The 18223-nt window shown below is 32.9% G+C and overlaps 1 protein-coding gene across 4 annotated transcripts; it reads right to left on the bottom strand.

Moving 5' to 3' along the window:
• Positions 1-1566: 1566 nt before the first annotated feature.
• LOC106068545 (mucin-4-like) lies at positions 1567-17253 on the bottom strand. 4 transcript variants are annotated; one of them, XM_056020304.1, is made up of 7 exons: positions 15929-16126; positions 12526-12633; positions 10742-11386; positions 6615-10631; positions 5500-5593; positions 3668-3717; positions 1567-3553 (listed from the first exon to the last, which is right to left on the bottom strand). In XM_056020304.1, exons 1-7 carry the CDS (start codon positions 15956-15958, stop codon positions 3515-3517), a joined length of 4983 nt encoding a protein of 1660 aa, XP_055876279.1. In that variant the 5' UTR covers positions 15959-16126; the 3' UTR covers positions 1567-3514. The 4 variants fall into 4 exon arrangements, with proteins under 4 accessions (XP_055876279.1, XP_013083520.2, XP_013083441.2 ...); XM_013228066.2 differs by lacking the exon at positions 15929-16126 and adding an exon at positions 17061-17253 and having other exon boundaries at positions 1568-3553; XM_013227987.2 differs by lacking the exon at positions 15929-16126 and adding an exon at positions 16998-17253 and having other exon boundaries at positions 1568-3553.
• Between the last annotated feature and the right edge of the window lie 970 nt (positions 17254-18223).

Here is an 18223-nt window from a genome sequence, read left to right on the forward strand (position 1 = left end):
AGCGGCATCATCTCTCGTACTAGGCCTATATAACAACTGAGCACTGTACCATGGTATCAACATATTACTCACTATACCCTAAATATATAATGGTATCACCAGATCACTGACTGTACACTCTGTATACTATAAACAATGGTATCACAAGATCACTGACTGTACACTCTCTGTATATACAATGGTATCACCAGATCACTGACTGTACACTGTATATACAATGATATCACCAGATCACTGACTGTACGCTCACTGTAGGGCCTATATACAATGGTATCACCAGATCACTGACTGTACTCTCTGTATAAAAGCCTACAATGGTATTGCCAGAACACTGAACGTACTCTGTATATAGTTTGTTCTACTTAAGGGCGGGCTAATCGACTCAAAACAAATATTGCAAACAACCCGAAAAAATTCAAGGCCAGGGAAGAATCGGCACGTATGGAAAAACCCACGGGAATCCTTTTTTTTTTTAAAGTTTCCAAAATACCCCCCCCCCCTTTTTTTTACCCAAATTTTCAAAGGATAATGGAATCATTAGAATTTAAATAAAAGTATTTGATTATTATTAAACCAAAAATATAGAAAAGGGATGTACAATTTGCAAAATTAGTTCGGTACCGAGCAGTTTCAAAGTTCGGTTCCCATCTCTAATGTAATAGAAGGCAGGAGAGCCGTTGGTCACTGATTTATGCAAACGCGACATGAAACTTAACAATTGGGAAAAATGGGGAATGGATAGAGCCATATAGAGAGCAAGCATAAAGGAAGGGTCCTGGATTCTTACACACCAGTAGAAAGAAAGTACAGATGCCAAACCTGTGACCGCATACGTGTGGTTTCGTACTCAGATAATTGTATGTTTTTTTCAACACCCATTCTCCATCATTATTTATTGTACCCAACAAAACATTATTCAATTAAAAATGTAAGGAACTAGTCAATTATTTTGTTTGACACAAAGTGGGAAATAAATTCTACATTTTTTTTCAGATCAGATGTAAATGTGGAGTAGTTCTCTCAGATAAGTGCTAGGAGGTAACTTGCTTGTTTTTAATTTTATTTAAAGACATCCTTTACAACTACTTGGTGTCTACACATGACATATCAGCTGTAGATAACATGGTTCAGACAACACACAACTTGGTGTCTACACATGACATATCAGCTGTAGATACCAGGTTTCATACAACTACTTGGTGTCTACACATGACATATCAGCTGTAGATACCATGGTTCAGACAACACACAACTTGGTGTCTACACATGACATATCAGCTGTAGATACCATGGTTCAGACAACACACAACTTGGTGTCTACACATGACATATCAGCTGTAGATACCAGGGTTCAGACAACACACAACTTGGTGTCTACACATGACATATCAGCTGTAGATACCAGGGTTCAGACAACACACAACTTGGTGTCTACACATGACATATCAGCTGTAGATACCATGGCTCAGACAACACACACACACACATTTTGCCAAACTTTGAAAAAAACAACAACATTCCAATGTGTTTATATAATGTGTCCCAACTCCAACCCACTAAATCAAAGAAAGACTTCTTGTTTTATAAATGTATTTTCTTTAATGCGACAATATCTCACAATAAACAGTCATGAAAGAAAAATGAGCCTTAATTCATTTGGACTGAAGCATAAGAAAGCATTAGAATCTCCATTGTATCTATCAAGTCCTGTAGATTTCAGAACAATACTTCCAGCTTACAGACTGATAATAAATTATGTTAGGATAGAGTGTGTACAAACCAAAAAGAACATAACAACTATATACAATTCTCTTCATGATATAAGCCATACACAATTACATACTTTGTAAGTTGATCTGGTTTTAGTTCAGGACAATTAAAAAAAAAAAAAAATCCTAAAAATTCATTTATGTAAAAGAAATTAGGACCACTACTGTAAAAATTACATCAATAGAATCAAATGTCCTTTTCATCAATTAGAGATATTTTGAGATCACTAATTTATTATTGGAAATAAAACTTTCTTTATGTAATTCATTTTAAAAGAAGAGTAGTTTTGAGTCTAACATAAACAATCAATAAATATATATATATATATATTTGTATATATATAAATGTACCTTGTGAATGTATTAATATTAACACTAATCATATTTAGCTACCAGTATAACTAAACAAAAGAAAACTTTTTCTATGTATAACATTTGTGCTAGTCCAAATCAAGCTGGTATATCAATAGTGTGTCACAGTGTTGTTTCATTACTTCCATGCAAACTTCTCAGCAATTTCTGTTCAAAGCCTTCAAGAATGTAAGTTTATGTGGACAATGAGCTAGAACAGATTCTCTAAAAGACATGGATACTCAACTATGTCCAATACATGATTACTGACTTCTGTTGACTAGTATATAGAGATTACAATGACTAATGAAGCAACTTCTTTTCATTTCTATTTGAATGTATATTTAGTCATTTTTCTCTCAATCAACTAATGTGACCAAATTGAAATGAAATGTTAAATGCTTTGGAATAGTTTTTCTTTAATACATAAACAAGAAGGACAAAGGAAGGTTAGAACAGAATGAACATTTGTGAACACATGAATGTATTTTAAAAACTATATCTGAGCATCCATGTAGCTTTTTATATACCGGTATTGCAGCTAGTGAATTCAACTTTTTTTCTAAAATACAATTTATTTAAAAGTACCGTTAACCTTTTTCTTTTTTTTTAACTGAATGCTGCTTATGTTATCAACTTATTTTTGGAGGTAAAGTTGTGAAACACTTCTTAATTCACAAGTGACCAAAATCAACTGTGGTTGTACCTTAACAGTAAAAAACTAGCATGACGACAAACTTGAGGGAACAGAACCAAATAATATAGTGAAGTCTACAATAATCCTCCATTCACACCTAAAGTAAATAAATTACAAGTATATACAGCATGAAAAACACAAATGAGTTGACCTCTAATATGTTACAACTTTTAAGTACAAAATAGAATGCAACAACAACAAATATACAATAATATTTTTTTTCCCCAATACAATTCTGAAAAAACAAACAAACAACAAACGAATGTAGATTTAATTCCAATAGAGTTCAAGAAATAACAAGAAATTAAACAATTGTAGGGAAGAGTAGACAAGCAATCTTACTGCACTGAAAGCTATTTTTTTAAAGTATTATTTCACAAGGTCATAAAGTATATTAAGATAATGCAGCAGTACTACCCATACTAGATGAACTATTACATTAACTCCCAATGTTGTATAATTGAGATCTTTACACTGGAATACAAACAAAATCATCAAGTAATACATTCATTATATACAGAAAAAGAGCTCTACAAGTAGACAATCTTCATTACATAATAAATAGGTGTTTCCTGGCCATACAATCAATGGTACCTCTATCAACACAAATCTGTAAGTAAAACATTTAAAGCACTGTTCCAGTTCTAATGATGTAAACACTTGAGCACCACATTTAGTTATTGTCTGTACAGCATTATCAAGATCTTGAAGTGCAGAGTGCATTGAGCTTTTTATCCTAAACAAATATAAACAAAAATAAAGATGAAACTAGGAAAAAGATTTTTTTGAACTCAATTTATAAATAGAAATCTATATTAATATATCCATTTTATAGAAGAATCTTACAAACCTTGTGTTTTGGACAGAGAATGGACAGATTTTCTTCATCTAAATAGCAATCTGAAAAAAAAAAAGAAACCACAAATTTAAGAAATGAATGATTAAGAATGTATGAAAGTTGTTGATCACATGCTTGCACAGACACATACTATGTGATTAGCCATATTGTTACAGACATTTACTAATAAATCTGACTTATTAAATACATTGCTTGGTTTGGAACGAGGGCAGATCCAGAATTCTGAAGTGGGAGGAGAAGCAATTCTTTTTAACTCAATGAGTGCGGAGCATCTATCCCATAGACGGTCTGACTGCCCCTAAAAGAACGGAACGTCTATCCCATAGACCTTCATACCCTACCTTTGTTTCGTTGCATTTTTAACTTTTTAACTAACAACAGTGGAACTATTTTTACTTTATAAAAGAGTTCTTCATCCTTTGTTTACATAGAAATTAGAAGGTTTTGGATTTATTTAGATATTTATTTTTACTTTTTTTACGATGTAAAAAAAAACGTCGCCATGACTACGCTAGTCCAAGACTCACACACAATGTTTACTACTGAAGAAACTTTATAATTATTCTAAAATTTTATCACAAATAAATAGTAATAATGAAGAATTTGATCTAGATATAGAGATTAGATCCAGGTAAGTCTAAATTTAGCAGATCTTAGCTTTTATCTCTAGATTTAGACTCTAGATCTAGATATATCTCTAGATCTAAGCTTATGATAAATAAAAAGAAAGGAAATGGTAGATCTACATCAAATAATCATCCACTGTGGGCATTTTTGCCCATTTTCTTTTTTTTTTTTTTAGTATTGTTTATCTGTAAAAATCTACTTTTTTTTTGAGGGTCATATTATTTAGATTATAATTTGTATCTTATATTTAAATAGAAAGATGTTTACATTTTCACATTCTCCATTCATTTACCTTTACTTTGATACCAAATATGTTACTATAGCTTCATTGGTACTTGAATAATAAATTTTTGTTTTAGGCATGTTTGGAACATTTTTTTTCCCAAAAAAGTAGCATTTTTTTGAAAAACAACAACACTGCACTCATTGAGTTAAGGAGTAGTGTCTCACTTATGTATATAAAAACTGAGTCACACACCCCATTCCACATGTCTTCCAGCACATGCATTGAATTCTTTGGGACAGTCAGTTCTAAATTTAAACTCGCCATAAGTAATTCTATGAAACATTGCCTTACACATAAGACCCCTTCCACCTCCATTCTATATTTGATTTTATGATTTATCACTTTTAGATTTAGACACTGTCCTTACATATAGCTCCACTTTTTGCAAAAACTTGTTTGCACCAGCCTGCAGTTGGAGCTCATAAGGATTAATTATCTTAGCCATACCTCCTCTATAATCTACCCTCCAAACATCTTGCCAACATGATTTAAAAAATTACATATTTGACAATTTAGTGGACAGTTTCAGGATATCATTAAACATGAAAATAGTTTATTCCTAAGAACAGGAAAGTAAAAACTGGCTTTAAAAAAATCTTTTTTTTTTTAAAGAAAAATTCAGGGTCTCATCTTTTAATAATGTATAGATATATATATATTTATGTTATCAGCACCTGTCAAGAAGTTTTAACACGTTATAATGAAACAGTTTCTTTTTCAAACCATAAGAGTGTATAGAATTGATTTGAAATGAGCAAAACAACATCTTTTACTAAAGCTAAATAAGTAGCCAAAACCTAGACCTTCAAAATTCTAATGGACATGGTGCTATTTCATCCATTTCCACAAAGACTATGACACTGAAAGTTCAACATCACAAGCAGGAAGCATTTACAATAACTTCATTTACCTTTGTCTATGGCACAAATAAAATGATATTTCATAGCACATCCTTTATTAAGACAACCAATCATAGCACCTTTAGATTTACACACAGAGCAGATCTGAAAATACAATTTGAGTTTTTCAATCTTTCATACAAGTTCACTTGGTAAAAAAAGCAAGCCAAAAAAAAAAGGCAATTAAAGTGATGTAGCAATACAGCAAGGTGAAACAGAAGTAATAGTTCAAGTAAAATACAGGATTAAATTTCAAGTTGTTGAGGGCCATTAGGGATGTACAAAAGTCACCACTGAGGTGGTAAAATTTAAGTTAGATTCCATTGATTGTATTTTTATGAGATGTTTTCAGTCAAATAATCATTAAGTCAAACTGGCAATTCCATGTTTGGGGCAAAAAAGTAGATTAGAACATATTGGTGCTGGACAAACTGACAGCTATGTTAAATACCACCTTTGTTTTGCTTTGGTTTAACAAGGCAAACAAAAACTCTAATTACTTTAAGTTTAAAAATAATATATGGTTGGTACTATTAATGATCAAAGTGTGAACAAAACCTTTTGAGCTATTGTTATGCCAATAATTCCTATTTTCAGGTGCTATCTTCTGAGAACATTTACAGCTATTCATTTTTACACATGTTAACCAACATATCTTAGGCAAACCAATCAAGTGAAAAGTAGCCAAATTGTTAAAAAAAAATTATTTTCAGTCTTGGAAGAAAAATTATCTTAGAAGTGAGTCGCATGTTATAAAAATAAAATAGTTAAAAAATGAGGTCCATGATGGGGATAGTGATGACCATTAAGGGGAGAGCAAATCATTTTAAGAATGCATTTAATTTATAAGAACTAGGGGATTCATTTACACTTCCCTTATTAATGCCCTGTACTCTGTATTAGATACCACATTCCAACCAATTGTTTATTTTTATTTACATAAAACACCTTTTAATTTATGAAGAGTTAAAGACTTTGTGTCTGTATTCAATTTCTAATGAGAATAATAAGTAGTAAACCAGTAGAACAGTTGACACATAGGTCAATTTATCTTACCTAAAAAAAATGAAAGGTTAAAAAAGTCAATTCCTGCTCAAAACATAATAACATGATAAAAAAAACTTACAGCATCAGCAGCATCTTTTACAGCTTCATCAAGACCATACATTTTATTACCAATTAGACAAACACCTGGAGACCACATGGCGCAGGCTTCGTGAACCCAAATTTCTTCAGGAGGTAATTCTTGTTCAATTGTTTTTGTTGATAATGCTGATTTCCGTCTCCGGGCCACATTCTTTTCAGACTGAGAATCCTCTTTGTTTTTCTTTCCTGATCCAGATAGATCTGCATTCTTTCGTTCTTTTGTGTTATCACTTTTTTTACTTTCTTCCTGAGCAATGCTCTCAACCCGAGCCAGTTCATTTTCATTATAATATGGTCCAAACAAATCACCAAGAAATCTGTAGCTGCTATGATGACCACAAAACGCACATCCCCAGGGACTTTGACTAATAGTACGATTGGATGGTACCATAGCAACTTTATCTGTAGGCAGATTAGTAACCATGTGCACTGCTGTTGCACCATGAGGGATATTAGACTTTTTATTTTTAGCAGTGTTTGCAAGAAGAGCTGTGTCTTGAACAGGTTGATAAAAAACTATTACTTTTTCAGGTGGCTCATTTATCTTCCCAGTCACTCTAATAAAAGGTCCCAGTGAAGAAGATTCTCTTTTTCTACGAGATTTCATTAAGTCAAGAGTTCTACTAAACTTCATGGATTTAAAAGAATCCTTCAGTTCATCATGCTTATTTCCTTTAAGAGACTCTTTCTCCTTCATCTTTTTTATCCGTAACTGTTTCTTTGAAGTTTTTTTCCTTGATACCACTCGCTTTTTATTATTATTATTTGTTTTACTTTCAATTTCAGTTTTAATATTCTCTACTTCTTTGTAAGATTCTATGGTTCGAGAACAATCTGAGTCAACTGTAACATCTAACTCACTGTCTTGAGTTAAATCAATCAGATCAGAATGTTCTTTTTTTATCACAGGAGAAGAATTGATGGATACATTTGATTTTTCAAGCACAACAACAGGATACTTGTTATTTGACTTTAGAGAAGGTTGTGATGGCTTTAACCAATCTGTTTTCATTGAAGTATCCTTTAATGAATCCTCTTTATGGGTCAATTCAACAGATTCCCTTTTTATGACAGTACTTTTTAAAATAATTTGCTGGTCCACTTCATTTGAACTATCAAGAGTAACAGATGAGTCACTGGATGAGCTATTCACAGTTCTCTTAGACATTGATAAAGCCTTTAACTTTTCTTGGGCTTTTTGTCCAGACGATCTTCGAAGTCTTTTGGAAGGGGGAGAATCAATGTCAATATTCAAAGTCTTTGTTTGATCAATATTGGAACCATTAGCTTCTTTTTGTTCTTTGTCATGACTTTCTTCTTTCTCTTCAACTTTTGAAGAATGATGAGTATTCTGGGGGTGAGTTTCATCTCCCTTACAGGAAGGAATAGATGCAATATTTTTAGCCTCTGTCACAGATGTAATGGACTCATCACTACTACAATTATTTATAAAAATGTCTGAACTGTCCACACCTTCATAATACACATCATCATCACTGGCATCATTGTTACCATATGACACACAACCATTGCTTCCTGATATCACTGTCTCTGCCGACTTTGAATCACCCTCACTTACTTTAGTTGCTGTCGACATAGAGCTCAAGGTTGGTTTTTTGTTATCAGATTTTCTTGTGGCACTGGGCCGCTTTTTACTACCATCTTGTGGTGGACTTTCTGATAAAAGAAAATTTCCTTCAGAAACATTTTCAGAACTTTCATCAGAATCATCATTTCCTGTACTGTCATTGCGATTTCTACCATTAAACAACATTCTAGTGGTTCTTGGTATTCTACTCAAACCGTTACGCCTAAAAGCAAATCTTTCACATGCTGCTCGTTCATCAGCACCCACTGATATAGAGCAAGGCGTGACTCTAGTAAAGTGAGTCGACCTTTTAGTACAAGATAACTTAGACTTCACAATAGTGTTAAGACCATGGTGGCGCTTAATGCCCACATCACAGTTTTGTTCAAGTTCACTCTCACATGTGGTCCCATTAAGACCATTGGTTAGAATAGGTACCTCTGAAAGAACACCAGGGGAACGGCACTGAACTAACATTCTCTTGACATCTTCTATAATTTTACCATTTTTTCTTTCAGGTGAAACCAGTGACCTGTCAAATGGTTCAACAGCTTTGTCAACTACCTCAATGTGCATCTTTTTGGAGTCATCATTTGAAAGTGTAATAGCAGGATTTGGAGAATTGTTACGGACATTTACTTTTAAATCTGACTTATTAAATACATTTTCCTGCACTTGAAATATAGTCTTCACTTTGGCAGTTTCATCCTGTGCACTTAAGGTTTGTAATAACTGTTTATCCTTTGTACTTTCAATTGGAGTTAGTTGGGATTCTGCTAAGTTTTCAATATCAGTATTTCTGTCTTGAGAACTTTGTGTTGGTAACAGCTGCTTTATGTTGATGCTTCCATCACTTTGAGATGACTGAGTTTGTGGTTGAAAAGACTCTTCTTGTGATATCTGGTTTATATTGTCAATTTGGGAAGACTTCATTTGTTGATTAGCATTGTCAATGGTATTATGTTTATACTCTGCTTGTGATAGCTGAGTTAGGTCAATTCTTTCACTCTGGGAAGTTTCAGTCTGTGATAACTGTATATCATGACTAGTGCCTCTCGGAAAAGGCTCAGTATTGGACAGAGATACTGGTTCTAAAACTTTACTGTCAGCTTGATATGGCTGCTGATGTGATGGCTGATTTACATTGGTGCTGTTACTTTGGGAACGATGAGATGGTGATATTTCTTTCATTTGTGAATGTTCACTTGTAGATAAATGAAATATTGATGGCTCATTGATATTCTGGGGAGAATATACATGAGAATCATTCTCATAAACTTTTTTTTCTAACTGGGATGGACTTTTGTGGTCATGTTTAAGTAGATTTAATTTATCTAAATTTAAATTAGGTGTCTCTTTTTTGTCACTATATTGGGAAGTGGTTTCCAAAGTATTCAAAAGGACATTGATATGACTTTCTGGAGTACCATCACATTGCAATTTATCCATAAATGAAAATGTATCAACATTTGTTGTTAAATCAGTTGGTTGATAATTGATTTTATCACCTGAATCATTCCGTTCTCTATTCCCACAAAAAGAAATGTAAGAAGAATGACTATCTGATGGGTTGGTAGGAGAGCTAGTTTTACCCTGAAACCCGACAGAATGACTTAAGCCCTCGGAAAGCCATTCTGCTGGGCCATCACCGTTTTTTGGACCCTCATCGTGGGAAGAAAGACAAGCATCATTTACAACACTTTTAGGATCAACAACCTGTGTTTCTGGTAGCATTACAAGTTTCTGCAAAGACATTAAGGGGTTATTGCTCATATGTGAGGGAGGTGGAGCAGAAGTGGAATATCCACTACTGCTATGCTTTAAAGTATTAATAAATGGCAAGTTGTTGCCAGTATTGGAAGAGTTTGAGCAATTATAGCTTGATTGGCGGTGATGATCTATGCCGGTAATTCCTGTGTGATCACCTGATGGGGAATACATTGGTGTGTTTCGTTGAGATGTTGGTGAAGCACTGTAAGCTGAATAGTTGTGGCTGGGTGTCATTGCACACGGTGAGTAATGCTGGACATCTGATGGAGACATACCATGATGGTACGGTGATGTTTCACTAGAACACTGTGATGGAGGGCAACTTTGGCTGTGACCGCTATATGTTGAACCCATATGACTTGGTGACCTTTGAGTACCACATGGTGACATACCTTGATTACAAGGTGATCTGAGGCCACTAATTCCAGGTGATGGAATAGGATTAGGAATAGGTGCTAAGACTGGAGCTGGTGATTTTACACTTGAAGATGAAGGGCTTGGGCTTGTCTGTGAAGAAACTGGACTTTGTTGCTGTTGGGGATTTGGTGAAGTATGGGACAAATCTGAGTGTTGAACACTATAATGTGGTGAGCGTGGTATGTGATATGGTGCAGGTCGACTTTTCAACGGTACCTGAACCTGGGAACAAAAAAAAAAAAAAAAATTAATCATGTTTTCAATAGTATGACAATTCTACTTATTTAAGCTAAAAATGGCTTATATTTACTTCATTTGAAAACCACACTTACTGTTTGGTTAGAAGGGTAAGCAGAAGCCATTTGAAGTATGTTATCAGCTACCTCCTGAGGGTTTTGTTGATTAGTTGGATGTCTCATTGGGTGCTGGGGCACATGATGAGAACAGGGTACCATGTGTGGTGAATTTGGATTACCAAATGTTCCAGTATTTTGATGACATGGCACCTGATTTATCAGCTGGCTAGAGTTGGAGGGAGATTGCACATTTTGAGAATGCTGTGTCTTAGTTGCCATCGTTACAGTGCCTGAGTTCTGAGTCACCATGGTTGTCTGACAGGAATTTTGAGGTGACATTATGCCCATGTGATGGTGAGATACATGAGGATTGGACTGTGCATGGTTGTAGCTTGGCCCCTGAGTGTTCAAGGTTTGAGGAGAGCTGCGGGGATCACTAGTGTAATAAGCATTCATCATATTGTTGTTGGCTCCCGCCCTATTTATATCTCCTTGCCTGCCACCCATCACCATTGAAGATTGTCCAACACCTTGCATTCCATAGTTGCCATAGCCAGCAATATTTGTGTAGGGATTATTTTGTTGACTCACGTAGCCCCCTTGACCATACATAGCAGCTTGTTGCTGCATCATTGGGTAGTGAGGCATCTGATAGTTATCTCGTGGCTGGTTCATTCTTGCCTGATCAAAATAAAAGTTATAATCAAAAGGTTAATGTTTTCAATGTTTTCATGACATTATAACACAATAATAAAGAATCAGTAACTGGTCTTAGCACATGTTGGAACTGTAATTGCTTAGCGCATAATGCTTCTTGGTGAAGGATGCACTGAAAATGAGCTAATTTAAAATTAGCATCAGTCTCTCTTATTTTTGTAAGCAGCTTTGCACCGACACATTTCTTACCCCAATCATGGTTGGTGCGCCATCAGTTGCTAGATTAACTAGCTTTACCAAAGGTAAATTGTACTGCAATATCACCTCCTGTAATTTTTCAAAAACAACCTCATTTGTTGTGGTGTTATGCATAGAACAGAGATCAAGTAGTTCCTCATGTATCTCAAAATTCCTGTCACAGGCCTTTTGAATATAGCCAACTGTGCTAAACAAGTTACATCAGTTGAGTCTTCGAGAGCCAATGAAAAGAATTCAAAATCAGCTATTGTTCTTTAATTGTTCACGCAAGATAATTCAAAGTTAATAAATAAACGAAATTTTCTAAAAATAATTTGTTTTAAAAAATCTGATCATTAAAGAAATAAGTTCAACGAAGTTGATTGTTAGCTTAAAGGGTTTTTTTTGCAGTGGCGACTGTTAAACGCTTAACAGTATAATATTATTTTGATAATTCTTAATTGGCCAAGCAGGGTGCATGCAAAGTGGCAGAGGACGCATAGAATGTAATGTTTGACATGCCTGAGATGAACTCTTTACTTGTATAATTACTTCTTTGGCTAATTCTAAATCTAAATAACTAATAAATGAAGTAATTATATATAATTTCCTCAAAACTTAAGTATAGTTTAAGACAAAATTTCAATACTTAATCCTAATCACTTAAAAAATTACAATCTAACTTTAAAATGATAACATAATTTCTGATCAATAAGCCTATTGACCCTATTTATTAGACCAGGTCATCAAGTCGAGTGTTTTACTACCATTACTATCCCAATTAACAAGTATTTTGTGCGATAATACACTTTTAAAAATTTTTTCATTTTAATTGTAAGCAAATGATTCAGCTCATAGTGATAAAAATTAAATTAATTTTAAAAAAATAAAGGTAGCATAATTGACAAAGCAATAGCCAAGCTTACCATGGCAGATGGATCAGCATATCCACCTGATGCATAATTGATTCCTGGAATAGCTGGCGTACCACGCCCATATCCGAAATTGTCAGGGTAATGGTGATTCATCCTGAACTGTTAAATACAAGAAAATAAAAGTAAATAACAAATCAATTCAAACAAATGCATAAGATAATAAAATAGGGATGAAACACTAACAATTTCAAAATGTTGACCATAGGAATGCAATATATAATAATTTATATAAATCTGAGCTCTTTGATATTTTGAGATTTCAATTGCTCCAACCAACTAAATAATGCTCTAAAAACTCCTTAATGAAGCGTTCATCTACAATCTACATTGTTTTTGATTGATGGGTTTGACAAAGAGCAGAATTTATTCAGAAATGTTGAAAAAATTCTTAGCTGTTTTTATTGTGAAATGATATAATTCAGGCATGAGAAATGCTTGTTTTGTTTTATTAATTCATGCAACAGAAAAACTAAAAAGTTTAAGTACACAGTTGTCTAAAATTCTTTCACATTTTTGTAATACTGATCACTGGTTAATTATACATAGATTTAGTCATAACCTACTTCTTTTTTTTTTTGTAAAGCTTTCATTTAGAATTTAATCCTTAAAATCATTTACTTTTACTAGAACTAGACAGATAATTAAGATTAATAATTAGTTACTATTCCAGTTTTTATGACACTTGACTTGTCATGATAAATCTATAAATAATAAATGCTATACATAAATGATAAAATTTATATGATTATTATAATATAAATAGAATCTAGATCTGACAACTAAGCAAAATCTTTTGTAGAAAAACATTTTATACTAAATTAGTTATGAGAAGAACTAGTCAGGATCTCGTCATTGATCTGACATTAAGATTTGAGATATTAAATTTTCATTTAGATCTTGATCATCTTGAATATGAACTTCGATATTAGCCAGTGCAACAGCTGGAAATTGTATATTTTGCTCCCATAGACAATCTCTTTAACTTTAATTGTACATTTTGTATGATGATTAAAATTAAGTGCCTTAATGTTTTATATAATAATTCTGTTCAATCAACTGATGACTAACAATTTTTTCAGTCTGTTGTATGTATTTAATTATTATAATGTGGTTTGCTATTGATTGCTCAAGCTGTAAGATCGAATTGCTATATTATCTATATATGTATTTTGCTTTAAGATTGACTATTTAAATAAACCACTTGTCAAATTTTGAATAGCATTAATCATCAAAGAGGCATAACTAATTATAAATACACGTGTAATTGATACGTTTTGTACATATTCTTAAATGATGCTTAAAACAAAATTGCGTTGAAGTCCCCTGATACCCTCTATTTCGTGACCTAATATTGATCTATAAAAAAAAAGTGTTTTGTATACTAGTAAAGTTCTTTTTTATTCTAGAAAGGGGTTTGCGTATTCCTGCTTTCTGAGTTTTAGAAATTGTAAATTCTCCTGGTGCCTACAACACCTTTCTAAAAAAGAGGCGAGGCAGGCCTATATTGAAGTGTTTTTCTTACAGAAGTGTTTTTCTTACAATCAGAATGCACTATTCATCCTAGTGAAAAATAAGTTGCAGGTCAAATCAAGTCTAATAAAGGAGGGAGCCTGTGAGAGACATTCAAGGTACATGTAGGGCATGAAGTATCTGTGTGGGTGTGATTGTAGTAAGATCATCTTAGTGTTAAGTAAGAAGTCTTTTTTTTTTTTTTTTTTACAAAATTCATAAACATAATGATGTAATATTTTGACAATTTTGATAAGCCATTCCTAATACTACTTATAGATCTAGAATCTAGATAATCTAATGGCTTAAAATTAAGTTTGGGCCATACTCAAGATACTGATCTGATAGATGAGTGTTTCTCCTGTACTGGTGACCAAAAGGTATTGGTTAACTAAAAAGTCGAAATCTAAACAAATTGAAATTGAACTGTCAGTTTTTATTTCATTGCACTTAGAAATAGTTAATTTATAAATTGTGATATTTTGAGCTAGAAAGGTGCACAGGTAATTTTAAAATTGTAGAAAATGTGTGAAATAGTACACAAAATGGCATGTTTTGATGTAACACAGAACACCTGGGCCAGTTTGAAGTAATATTCTACTAAAACCAAAGAGTATTGAACATAGACATTTTTGTTGAAATGGGTTAACAATATAAATACATTGCCTTATCTATATCTTTTTATTTTATATTTACTTTAGTATTATTTAGATGTCATCATAAAAAATGTGTCACAGGAGCATCATGTGGTCTCCCACTTAATTTAATACCTCTATCAATTGTAAACAAAGTAAAAGTAGTCTGCTCCCTAGTGCATTTCTGTTACTAAAAGCATCAGAAATTAATTTACACAGTGTAGTTTTTCTTTAAAACTATAAATATTAATATAACTTAAGTAAAATAGGTCTTGGTATCCCAGAAAAGCACCTCAAATGTGTTCAACAAAAAGGACTACATTTTTTAATGCAAAGTTATTAATGTAGTGGGAATTATTTAATGGTATATCTGATACTGCTAAGCAGTGCCATCTTCTTTGGAAAAGCCTACATAGTAATTAACAGGAGACATTAATAGACATGGTGTCCCACATTTATTCACTATTACGCCTGAAACACTGCAGTAGGAAAAAATGTTGAATCATAGCGAAAATCTCTATCAGTAATTTTCTAACCAAAGTTTTGAAATACAATATGAATTAAGCTCAAGTTAGATCTAGAATACTTAGAATACTTTTTCAAAATCTAAGCTGATGTAAAACTCATTGTTTTATAATTGTTTGTGGTGCTTCACAGGACAATGAACAAGTCTTGATCTCTAGAGATTATTCTAGATCTAGGTCTAGTGTACAGTTAAAATGTAAATCTACTTTATATTTTAATTAATATGTAAATCTAGTTCTAAATCTTGTTCTTGGTGCACTTTTAATCTCTGATTAAGTCCTGTTCAAGGCAATTATATTTAAATGTCTTTTATTTCTACTATATATATTTGTTAAAGTTTGCTGAACACACACACATAAAGGCCTAGTAGATATATATGTGTGCATTATGATCATTATGTGGTTATAGAACAAAAAAATTATATCTCTAATAAAAGAATAATTGATTTTTAAAAGTATTTTCACAGAACTTGTATTTTTGCATGTATTGAAAAAAAATAATTTAAAATTGGTATCTAGTTGTAACAACCACAACATCTTGTGATATTATAGTGATGTTATTTATTAAATTAAATGCTAGAATTAGAATTATTGTTGAAATATTGCAGCAAATAATAGCCTATATTAGATTTATATTTAGCTAGATCTATATAGATCTAAAGTCTAAAGCATATAAATATAAATTAGCATTTAATAAATTCTGTTATCTTACAAAAAGTCTTTTACCAGTAGTGTTACAGGTGTTACATTCAACATTATGCTAAAAAAAACAACAAGTAAACATTTCAGTCATTTGGATCTCTAGTTGTACTTTTAATCATCAATCATTTCAAATGGTATCCCAGTGATGTACCTGGAAATGCTCAAGTGGGTACCCCTTAACCATCTAGACTCTGACTAGAGTCTATATTACTCTCTCTATATATATATTCATTTAGACTTTAGACTAGAGTCTAGATCTATATTTCCAATTCATTTTCTATTCAGTCTATTGATAAATTCCTAACATACAATGTCAATGGCTGAAGAAGTAAATACACTAAAAACACTTGAAATAAACCAAAAACTTTATAACTTTACTTTAGAAAGCCTAATGATAGATTTAGAATTTACTAAGTAATTTATATAATGTCACTTTGTGACACTTTTTGATACCACCCAGACCCAGTGCAGCTGGAGAAACACTCCAGTCTAGAAAGCCAGACTAAGACACACATTCACAAGTACAAGTACTAACTATGACAGTAGTCACAGTTATACTAGACTAGTGTCTAGATTATATTTCTAGATCTAGATCTAACTTCTAAATCAGTAAATCTAAGTCGACTAAGTCCTAAGTAGCACTGCTTGACTGCTAGCACTAGACTAGATTTAATTATCATTTTTTTTAGATTCTATAACATCTAGTCTAGTACCTAAGTTATTAATTGTATTATTTATTTACTACCTACTAGATCTAGTTATAGATCTACTTTAAAAACTTAGACTTAGATCTAGTAAATTAGTAGTTACCTATAACCTAGCCTAGTGACACTATCACTAGTAGGGGAGGGCTAGTGTAGTAACTAGTACTATTAGTACTATCATTTAATCATTATGATTATCATGATTATCAGTCTGAGTCTATCTAGAATTAGATCTAGCATGCCTTGGCTAAAAGCTCTTTGTAAACACCTTTTCTACAGTTTTTTATTTAGATTTAATTACTTTAAAAGTTTATTAAAGTCTTACTGAGTACTCTTACTCATCCACTCTTAAATCTTAGTACTTTATCTGTAAAAGTAAAGTCTCTTACTAAAAATCTCTTTTACTTAGCACCAGTGCAGCCATGTTTGATTCCTCGTGCCATAAAACTCACCTAATCAATAGACCATTTAGTCACAGTAAAACATCTTTAACAGCTATACAAATTAAACATAATGATAAAGTATGGTTATTAAACGTTAAAAGAAATCAAATTTAATACAATTTATTTTAATCAATCAAAAAAAAGCAACGATTTTCTTTATAATCATAATGGCTGCTCGTCACGTGACTTAAAAATTGAGGTCGCGGGACTTGTCAAGTTCATCAAAACAATAACCGGATCACTTTCTATGGTCTCAATAAAATAGGGGTTTGCTTCCAAGACCTTTATCATTCAGTGGCTAGATCCAGATCTATATCTATACACTTATAGCTGAACTACAGTTAAATTTAGATTTAGTTCATCAGTTCTATTCGTAATGTAGAAAGAGACCTTGCATTACCTTATCTATATTAAGAAAACTTACTTAGACCGCCGTCCACTGGCTTTGTCTGCTTTAGGTGCGGAAAAATATGCGGGTCGCAACTGGGTTGCATAGTCATGTGAAATCCTAAATCTTCCGAATTGAAGACATTGTCATTAGCCTACATTACATATAGGCTATATCATGTTTTTTCTTTGGGTGAGGGTGAGGGGGTAAAATTGTTTCCCGTTATTTTTCCTTGCATACACACAACGAAAAAGAGGGTGTGGGGGTCGGGCGAGTTCATGTGGAGCAATTTACATAATGTATATACTCTTTAGATGGCCAATTATTTCATTATTTATTGAAATTTATTGGTAACTGGCCGAGCGTTTCCACGGAGGGGGTGGGAGGGGATAGTACTTTCTGAAACAGTAATTAACATAGGGCATATATTATGAAAAGAAAAAAAAAACAAGTAGGGCCTATATCTAAATTGTGAGCATTACTATTTGCACGATGTCATAAGAAAAAAAAAAGTGCCCAGAAATAAAACAATACTAGGAATAAATGTAGGCTACTGGCGTAGCCGGTGAGTCTATAGGCCTAGAGTAGAAACGTATATTTGAATTAAGAGGCGGATCAAGCGTTAATTATGTGCTTTCATTTAACCGCCCATCATTCTGCCGCAAAGATTATGGTGATTGTAGAAACAGGCAGATAGGTATGGGGTAGATTTCAACGCCCTCTTTCGACCATAATCCTTTGGGTGGGGTAGGGGTCGTATTTTTTGTGTGAAGAATGTAGGCCT

The sequence above is a fragment of the Biomphalaria glabrata genome, chromosome 2 (genome assembly GCF_947242115.1).
Source record: "Biomphalaria glabrata chromosome 2, xgBioGlab47.1, whole genome shotgun sequence".
NCBI classification, from domain to species: Eukaryota; Metazoa; Mollusca; class Gastropoda; family Planorbidae; genus Biomphalaria; species Biomphalaria glabrata.

What these genes read in the sequence shown, in the direction of transcription:
- LOC106068545 (XM_056020304.1), bottom strand. Translation starts at nt 15,958, where the DNA reads ATGTTGAATGTAACACCTGTAACACTACTG. An exon ending in TAACACCTGTAACACTACTG is followed by an intron (nt 12,634 to 15,928) that starts GTAAAAGACTTT and finishes TGTATTTAACAG; the next exon opens with TTCAGGATGAATCACCATTA. An exon ending in TATTTGTGCCATAGACAAAG is followed by an intron (nt 3,718 to 5,499) that starts GTAAATGAAGTT and finishes TTTTTTTTTCAG; the next exon opens with ATTGCTATTTAGATGAAGAA.